The 9,980-nt window shown below is 44.8% G+C and overlaps 1 protein-coding gene across 1 annotated transcript; it reads left to right on the forward strand.

The window, feature by feature from the left end:
- The first annotated feature begins 458 nt into the window (after positions 1-458).
- On the forward strand, positions 459-3,653 carry LOC113903693 (ankyrin repeat domain-containing protein 26-like). Its single transcript, XM_027560253.1, has 3 exons — positions 459-738; positions 3,282-3,395; positions 3,558-3,653. The coding sequence occupies exons 1-2, from the start codon at positions 512-514 to the stop codon at positions 3,388-3,390; spliced, it is 336 nt and encodes a 111-aa protein (XP_027416054.1). The 5' UTR covers positions 459-511; the 3' UTR covers positions 3,391-3,395; positions 3,558-3,653.
- The last annotated feature ends 6,327 nt before the right edge of the window (positions 3,654-9,980 follow it).

Genomic DNA, 9,980 nt, shown 5'->3' on the forward strand with positions numbered 1-9,980 from the left:
CTTTCTCAAGATTGCTTTGTCTATTTGGGGTCTTTTGTTCCCATACACACTGTAAAATTTTTTGTTCTAATTGTGTGAAAAATGCCATTGGTAATTTGATAGAAATTGCACTGAATCTGTAGATTGCTTTGGATACTATAGTTATTTTGACAGTTACACAGTTATAATGTCACTTTCATTTCTGTATTTATTTCAGTTTCCTCTCTTTCCTTCTTAGTTTAGGTAAGGGTTTGTTGATATTGTTTGTTTCTTTCAGGAAATGAACTTACAGTTCTTGCATATGAGCACTGGGCAGTCTGGCACAACAGGCCTCTATGCGCACGGGCAATGTGTTTAGAGGTGTCGCTTAGCAACGATCATTCTGGGATGAAAGATTCCAAACCATTGAGCTTCCCAACTGGGAGGTTGTGGTGGGACAGCTCTGGCTTACCTGTAGTGCTCGTGTTGGGTTTAGGGGACTGTGAAGAGCCGAGGGAGAGGTGAGGTGTGTTCGGAGTCCGTAGGCTCTGCAATGAAGATTTTTGGCGTCAGGAGTAAGAAGGGCAAGTCGCCCTTAGGCTCCTCCATCAACCCGGTGAGAGACAGCAGTTATGGAATCAACCTCCAGCCCGGGTACCGCATCCGAGACAAAGACCTCAGAAAGATCCACAAAGCTGCCATCGTGGGCAACGTAGCCAAAGTGCAGCATGTTCTATTGTTTGGAAAAAATGGCCTGAACGACAGGGACAAGACAAACAGGTAAGCGTGGTGGAAGGGCCTGGCAGAGATCCCGCCTGTGAGTTTCCCCTCCAAGGCTCCTGGATACCTTCCTGGGATCCAGCACCCTCGCAGACTTGATAGGTTGCAAAAAGCCTTAGCTGGTTTTGGACCCACTTATAATTCCCCTTATAGAGCTTTACTGATAGTTTTGAAGTCATTTAACTGAATGTTGGTAATCACAGACATGAAATGAAACATGAATAGCATCTGTTTTTCCTTTCTTCCTCCTACTTTTTATTTGCATGGGTTAGCATGATGTACTCATGAGTAAAAGCTCTCAAGTTATATAGCCTTCAAGAAATCTTCTGAACCTCCTGGCTCTCACATTTTTTCTCATGTGATTTCTGAAAGCACTTCTTCATGGATCGCCTATTGTGGATCATGGCAGTGGACAGATTTCTGATGTTGTCAATATCTTATTTTTTAATATACACATTTTTTATACCGTAAGGTTATATATTACAGAAAACTGCATAGTGAGCAAAATAATTCCCCTGCCAAGTCAAATTCTGGATTAAAAATTCTTCAGATACAATTCAAGATCCACTTTATATCAGTGTACACTTAGGTATGTGTGTTCTTTGCTGAAGGACCTTAGAAGACAGCTTTGAAGTAGGAAGCTGGCTGTGTCCTTGAATAGGAAGACATGTTCTTAGGATGTATGGTCTTTTCTGTATTTAAACCAAATCAATATTTCACGGTTTTAAAGATTTTGGGTTACATATGCTGTCTTTAATTGTTGTGGTGAAATTAAAAGTTTTGTATAGTAGAGGAAGATTTGCCCTTCTAGATATCAAAATGTGCTATAAGTGCCCACAAAGTGTTCATTTACTGACAACTGAAAAGATGGATAAATGAATGGAACAGAATGCCCAAACACCCAAATGTATGTAAAACTTTAGAACTTGATAATGATGACCTTTTCTTTTAGAAATGATAAACTGTGTGTAGATGGTGGAGAAATAACCTGGTAAAAGAGAAAAGTAACTCAATTTTTATCTCACCAAAAAGTTTCAGATAGAGTATGGATCAAACATTTCAAACATGCACAGTGAGAAAAGTACCAGAATAAAACTCAGATTCCTATTTATACATTTTTAATCTGCTGACAGAGACCTTCTGTTTTTTCTATTTCTGTTTCTTACCCTTAATTTTTTTTTAATTGGAGAATAATTGCTTTACAATGTTGTTTTGTTTTCTGCTGTATAACATGATAAATCAATTGTAAGTATACATATATCCCCTTCCTTGTGAGCCTCCCACCCCAAAGACCTTTCTAAGAATGATTTCAAAGTAAGAATTCTGGAGTTTCATGGATTTCGGCACAAAGAAAAGAAAAAAAAAGAAATCTGGATGTTGATTTAACATTTTAACAACACACAAAATTTAAAACTCTCTGTAGATCAAGCTGTCTATAGGCAAGTCGGCTTAGCAGACAGGCCTTGTCTTTTTGGCACTAGTAGAAATGTGGCACAGATAAAAATGATTTCTCACTTTCAATTTTTTTTAGAATTTTTTTTGAGGATTGATATTTTCTGACAACTTTCAGCCTTTTCAGAAGTCAAGGGAATCTAGGGAGTTCCTTGGTCGTCCAGTGGTTAAGACTCACTGCTGTGGGCCCAGGGTTCGATACCTGGTGGGGGAACTAAAATCCTGCCAGCTACCAGGATGTATTGTACAACATGGGGAATATAGCAAATATCGTAAAATAACTTTAAATGTATTATGACCTATAAAAATTGTGAATCACTATGTTGTGTACTGTAATGTATAATAATATGTAATATGCATCATCTATACTTTAATTAAAAAGAAGCAACCTTAGACAAAAAGACCTTATGGTAATTAGATCAACAGGAAAAATAAGAAATGAACAAACAAAAATGCTACAAATTACAGTTGTACAGACATTGTGAATTATAAATTTCATTCCAATGTCAGAGACGTTAAAATGTGAGAAAATGAATGTATTAGAATCATTGAAGTACAGTGTTGTCTCTAATCCTCAAAATGTATCTGCAAAGGAGATGTGATACCCTTTGACTTCGTTGAGATGTTGTCCTTGTCAAATAGTAGTAATAGTAATAAGTATGATTATATTACCTAACAGTTACTGAGCTGTTAACCTGTGCCAGGAATGGTTCTAAACTCTTTGCATGGATCTCATTTAAGCATCGCAGTGCTGTCCTGTGAGAGAACTACTTCTCTCTCTCCATTTTGTTGATGAGGAAATTGAGGCACAGAGAGGCTGAGTTACAGCTGAGAGAGTGAAAGTCAAATTCAAACCCAAGTTGAGCTGAATCTCAAGGTCATGGTCATTCTATTCAAGTAAATTGTTCTTTCATTACTGTGTTAAGCAGAGCTAATGCTAATATATAATGTTCTTTCTCCAGAAGGAAACAAAATATTTGTTTTAGAGCAGTAAGAATATCATGCTATTGAATGTCTTCAATCACAGGAACAATTGTTTGTTTTGAAACAGTAACACTACAGTTTCCTGAAAACTCCTCTTGCTTTCATAGGACTGCGCTCCACTTGGCCTGTGCCAATGGCCATTCAGCGGTGGTCACTCTGCTCCTGGAGAGAAAATGCCTGCTAACCTCTGTGACGATGGAAACAGGACCGTGCTGATGAAGGTATGGGGCAGCGAACCGTGTCCACACGAGGTGGATGTGATCTAACTACTGAGACTCAAAGTGAATTCATCTCATTTAGATATATCAAACCGGTGAAGCCTGTGGCCTGTTTACTTTGAATTCCTAGAATTTACACTCTGTTTCTTGGCACAACACTGACAGGCCGTAGAATGCCAAGAAGAGGAGTGTGCGACTCTTCTGCTGGAGCATGGTGCCGACCCAAATGTCATGGATGTCTGTGGGAACACCGCTCTCCACTATGCTGTCTTTTGCCAGAATCTATCACTCGCAGCAAAGCTGCTTTCCTGCGACGCCAATATAGAAGCCAGGAACAAGGTATATCTCAACTATATTTACAAAATATTTGCGAAGCATTTTTTTAAACTAGAAGTGTTTTATTTCTAACTATGTAAACAGGTAAACTGAAGAGTGTCCATCAAGCCCTGTTACCATGGAAACAACTCCAAAACCAATGCAGGGTGTGGGGGAAAATGTTGGAGCCCACAGAGAGGGCAAAGCTCTGTCTCCCAGCCAGCCGTCTACCCCAGAGGAAGATTTCCCATCAGGACGTGCCCGGGAGTGGGTGGTAGGCTCACACCCCACAAATGATGAAGGCCTGGGAGGAGTGAAGTGATGTGACGAGCTGCCGGGAGCCGGCATATTGCATATTGAGTGCATATTGCATATTGAGTGCAGCACTTTTCAGGATCTGGAATAGCTCAACTGGAGTTCTATCACTGCCGGTAGCCAGCGTGAGGAACTCCGCCCATGACAAAGGTCATGAGGAAGGAGGCTCGGCACACGCAAAGGCGGGATCGAGCCTCAGGAGTCCCCCTGGAAATTCTCAAGCATTTACACCCAAAACCAGAGTCTGCCTACTTTCTGCTTTGTGCTTTCACCTACACCTCTGACTTTACGGGGGGCTGTCCCCCACTACCTCTCTGAAAAAAGTTAGCTTACAGCTCCAGTTAATAATTCCTGGGTGTGACAGTGTTTAACCTACAAACTCCTTTGGAAATCCTCTAGCCTGCCTGAATAGGTTTTTCAGGCCACAAGTGATTGTTCAGAGCCTCCCAACTGTGAGAGGCAGGAGATGTTCTAAACTGTCTAAACACAGATTCTTTTGAGTAGTTAAAAGATTGATTAGAAATTGTATTGGTGAAGGGATTTTCACTTGTTGGGCCAATGTTTGCTGCTAAGTTTCCATATCCCTTACCTGCTGTGTCCCTGGCAGTGTATTGATTAATATAATTGGTGTAAGTAGTAGCTTTAATGTTTGTAACCTGGGACCCTTGAGTTAATTCTTTTTCTTGTTATAGCCCACCACATCTTTGCGCTGCAGGAATGCAACTTTATCTAATGCTTTTGGAGGGTGGCTCCTGACCAATCACCTTTAGAGAAAAATAAGTTTTCTGAAGAAAAGGTCTTAAAATGTTAACAGGCCTCCGGGCCAGAAGATGATGCAAATCACCTAAGCTTTTGCATATGATAAGTTTGCAGGAAGAAAGCCTGGCTTGCTGCCTGACTCTACCCCTTCCCCCATTATCCTCTATGCATAACTTAAGGTATAAAAACTACTTTGGAAAATAAACTGCGGGCCTTGTTCACCGAAACTTGGTCTCACCATGTCGTTCTTTCTCTTACCTTCTGGCTGAATTATTTAGCTTCTTTTCTGCACTAAATTTCCTCACTGAGCTATCCTTATTTCAACCTCTTTTCGCCACTGAATTTCCTCACTGAGCTATCCTCATTTTATTACTCTTTATATCCTTAATTAACATTTAATTAAGCAATTGTTTCCTGATCTTCGCCTACGCCGTCTCTCCTTCGAATACCCTGGATCAGCCGGGGCTGGTCCCCGGCAACGAGTGGCTGCTTCCAGGGGCTCAGGGAATGGGTGCCCCTGGGGGTGGGTGGGAGGAGGAAGGAGACCCAGTGCCCATGAGGGGAGCCGGGTGAGTGCAAGTGGGCCTGGAGGCAGCAGGCCTGGAGCCCTGAGCCCTCCAGGACCCTGGTTCTGAGATCCGGCCAAGAGGGTCAGATCATGTTTGACTCCCAGCGAGGGCGTTCACTTGTGTTGGTGACCGCTTGGTTCACGATGTACACCTCGGGGTCTCCAGCGCTCAGCCCCGGGTTGCTGCTCGGTGGGGTTGCAGCTGTGCGTGTGGAGCTGGTAATGGTGAAAACTTGCCTGAAATCACAACAGTTGAGGTGATACAACTTAGGCCTTCTGACTCCTCAAGTCCAGAGTTCTCTCTATGGAAGGTAATATTCTCAGGATTTCCCTGGTGGTCCAGTGGTTAAGACTCCATGCTTGCTTCCACTACAGGGGATGCAGGTTTGATCCCTGGTCAGGGAACTAAGATCCCACATGCTGTGTGGCCAAAAAAAAAAAAAAGATAATACTCTCCCTTCCAAATCCAACAGAAAGATTCAAGGCAGCTTCTAAAACCCTCAGGTTTAAATTCTCTGTCCCTTTTTCAGAAACCACTGTGGAACATCATAACCAAAGCTCCAACTTCCAGTACTTAGAAAACTTAAGTGTAAGGAGAGCGGAAGTGTTAATCCTTCAGCCGTGTCTGACTCATTGCAACCACAAGGACTGGAGCCCACCAGGCTCTTCTGTCCATGGAATTCTTCAAGCAAAAATACTGGAGTGTGTAGCCATGCCCTTTTCCAGGGGATCCTCCTGACCCAGGGATCGAACCTGCGTCTCCTGCATTACAGGCAGATTCCTGACTGTCTGAGCCATCAGGGATGCCCATCAGGAAAGTGTAAACATGACATCACTAAATACTATACACTCAAAATGGAAAAAGCTCTAAATACTTTTGAATTCATTGGAAGTTTGAGCTGTATGAGAAGCAAACGTGCTACCTCCTCCAAGGACTTGCTCTCAATGTAGAGCCAAGTCCCTGTTTCCCTACAAACCCAAAAGCCTATTCTCACAGGTCCCCAGTTAGGGTCTCTGATGCCTACAAATACCTGCTCCTCTCGTGGAACAGCAACCACTTACTACAGCAAGCGAGGAGGGAGAGAGCTTTTTTCCCTATGTGTGTTTCAGAAATGGAGAAAGAAAGGAAAAATAAGAAAATGATCATGATGTACGGACTAGACTGTATTTCTAAAGATTTGAAAGGCTTTTTCTACCGTCAATTCATCCCACAACCAAGTGTAAGTACCTATGATGCCCCAGATTCATGAAAAACATCTCGAGGGCTTCCTCTCTTGGCATCTCTGGGGTCACATGCTACTTGAGACACTGCAGATTTAAAAATGAATGATTTCACCTGTCCACAAGGTAGCTCTCAAAACACACACAAGTTACTATACATAAGGCATGACAGGTGCTACACAAACGCACTTATGAAATGCTATGGGAGTGAAGACAAGTGACCAGTTAGGAATGATGAAAAAGGCTTTATGAAGAGATCAGCCTCACAAGGTGAGCAGGATCCAGGAACACAAAAGAAACGCATGGCAGTGGAGTGGTGGAAGTCGGGTTTCATCACATGGAGAGGCTCATGAGGATGAAAAGGGAATCTGCAAACACAGGGTACAAAGGCCCTCAAGTATAATGCTAATCAACTTGGACTTTATCTTAGAGGGATTCAGAGAATTATCTCACTTTTCTAAGCAGGGTCAATGCCTGGTCAAATTTACACCTTAGAATGGGAACTCTGGAGGCAGGCAGAGGATGAGTAAACATGCAGACTGTCACGGAAACAAGGCAGAAAGTCACTCTACTAACAGAGGCAAGAGTTGGTCAAGGACTGAGGGCAGCGGTGGCAAAAACAGGGAGAAGGGGAAAGTGAAGACCAACACTGGAGAGATCAGAAGAGAAAAAACAACAAAGGCAACTGACATTGCTAGCCAGATCTCAGCGATAACAGCATTAACCACATGTAAAGAAGTAATCGTGCTTGCATTTTAATCATTTCTTCCAGGAGTCAAGGGAGAATGAAAGTTTTCAGTTTTGAAAATGCTTCCTTGTTTTGTTTTCAAATTATCTGTGGAGTGACAGGTTAAGCTCCAGGAGGTATTTTGAAATAGGAAACTAGCCCTCAAAACATCTGTAAGTGACAGCTGGAGACAGAAGATTGGAGGTGCTTTGGTGAGATGCTCTAAGAGCAGACGATTCCACAGACCAATGAAAACAGAACTCACAATCTTTAAATACAATCAGCTTAGGAAGGACAGAGGGGGACAATAAGCAGAGAGAGAGGATGACAACAAATCTGAAATCAGAGCTCTACGTCTATGAACAAGAGTCTAGTGTTTGCACACTCAGAGGCCACAAAACATGTCAACCCATCACTCTGATGACAACTGCAGAATGCAACAGAACCACGAAAAAAGAGAGGAAAAGGAAAGAGGATAGCCAAGTAGCAGTGATGCCAAGGCAAGCCACAGGAGAAACGAATTACTACAGGGCACACCACAATTTCCACACACCTGCACAAAAGGGCCAAGCAGACAAATGGGGAAACCAGTAAGACCCCAGAACATCTACTTCCGCAAGCATATTGTCAAGACCTGTCCCCTGAACAGCAAGCTTTCGCTCTAGACAATCTCAGGTGCTGTGAATAGATCCACATACACTGTCCTCTGGTTGCTGAAAGGGGGATACAGGCCAAAATAAGTTCCTAAAGAAGACAGAAGCGGGGCTTCTCTGGTGGTCCTGTGGCTGAGACACCACACTCCCAATGCAGAGGTCGGGTTCGATCCCTGGTCAGGGCACTAGATCCTGCATGCCACAACGAAGACCTGGTGCAGCCAAATTAATAAATAAAATACTCCTTTTTTTAAAAAAAGAAGACTACAGGAGGAGAACTGCCTGTGAGACACCAGTTAAATAACCAATCATCTGCATTTAAAATATTCTGTCCTATACTGCAAATATGTGTTTTGATTTTAAAGGCAAGGAAACTGGAGGCTTAACCCAAGAAAAGGTGGAAACTCAAAGTGAAGTGAAAGTTGCTCAGCCATGTCTGGCTCTTTGCGACCTCATGGACTATACAGTCCATGGAATTCTCCAGGCCAGAATACTGGATCATGGAATTCTCCAGGCCAGAATACTGGAGTGGGTAGCCTTTCCCTTCTCCAGGGAGTCAACTGGTAATAAGGATGGAGCGGGTGGAGTGTGTGGAGCTACCAGATATGGCAACTTCAAGCACTTGAACCAATACCAACGGCTGCAGTAAGAACAACCCCTGGCATTTCCTAAAACTTAGTGAACTTAAAGAACTTTCATGCCTTCCTCTTTTTTTTAATTGAAGTGGTGAGACAGAAGGGAACAATAACTTTGGTAAAGCTGATACCGGACCTGATTCTGTCTCCAAGGACTATTCTTTCTACTCAGTTAATCAAATTCAATCCGCTCATGAGCAAAATGAGCTTGCTTTCATGTCAGAGATCTTTCTTCATTTTATCTTCCTTATTTGAGCAGATACCAGGCACGAGCAGGCCCTCACTGGCAGCTACCATCCTTCCTTCCAGAGATCTTTATCCTCCCGTGGGAAAATCTCTAACTTCTTCAGGCCTCAATTTCCCCACCTGCCATGAGTGGGTTACCATGAGGCCTTACAGGCTTGTTTGCGGATGAGGTAACTAACGTAAAGTATTTTGTAAACCACAGTGCGATACAAGATGCAAAGTATAACGATTTCCAGGCCTGAAAAGCAGAACTGCTTCCACTTTCCCTCGGAAGGAACAGAAAACACCAGGAGGGTTAAACGACGAGCACCTCGGAAGATCAGGTAGAGAAGTCAACACCGACCCTCACGTCCACCACCACCCCGCACAGCTTGCTCAGAACTCACAGACTCTGCACCAGCTCCAGCCCCCGCTACGTTACCCCAGTTTTCCCAATATTCAGGTTAGGGGGAGGGCAACTGCAAATGCAAAAGGCAAAAGGATGCCACAAAATGACTCGCCCAAGGCCAAAACAGCTGAGCAGCAGGAAATGTTGGCTGCCCACGGCCGAGGCCACGTTCCGGCGACGCCCACATCACCGACAGCGCCCCGGCCTGCCGCTCTCTCATCCGCCCTGGGAGGACCATACCTCGCAGAGACCAGACCCGCTAAAGACCCCAGAGACTCAACGTCCACGCGACCGGGCCCGTCCGCGCCCCCACCACGCCGGCGGCCTCACTCACTATGGCGATCCGCATCGGGGCTCCCGCCGCCGCCGCCTCAGGTCCCGGGCCACCCGGGCTCCGGGTCGCGGCTTCCCAGGGGCAGTGGGAGCCCCTGCAGGCCGTGGACTTTCTCCACCAGCTCCGCCGCCGCCGCAGGGCCGCGAAGAGCCCGCCGCCGACGCTGACGGAAAGCATCCCCGACCAATTGAAGCACGCAAGAGGAAGGGTGCACTTGACGGACTGCTGCGGCGGCCAATCGGAACGCTCAACCGCGCTACCGCTGGCAGGCCCCGCCCCCTCTGCGCTTTCGCCACGGCGGAAGAGGCGAGCAGTAACTTTCCCAGAGTTCCTCCGAGCTTAGGGACTCACGGAGGGGCCGCGGCCAGCGCGATGGGCGGGGCCAAGTGTATGGGCGGGCCAAGAGTATGGGCGGGACCGGGCGGGG

Source organism: Bos indicus x Bos taurus, chromosome 13 (genome assembly GCF_003369695.1).
Source record: "Bos indicus x Bos taurus breed Angus x Brahman F1 hybrid chromosome 13, Bos_hybrid_MaternalHap_v2.0, whole genome shotgun sequence".
Lineage (NCBI taxonomy): Eukaryota > Metazoa > Chordata > Mammalia > Artiodactyla > Bovidae > Bos > Bos indicus x Bos taurus.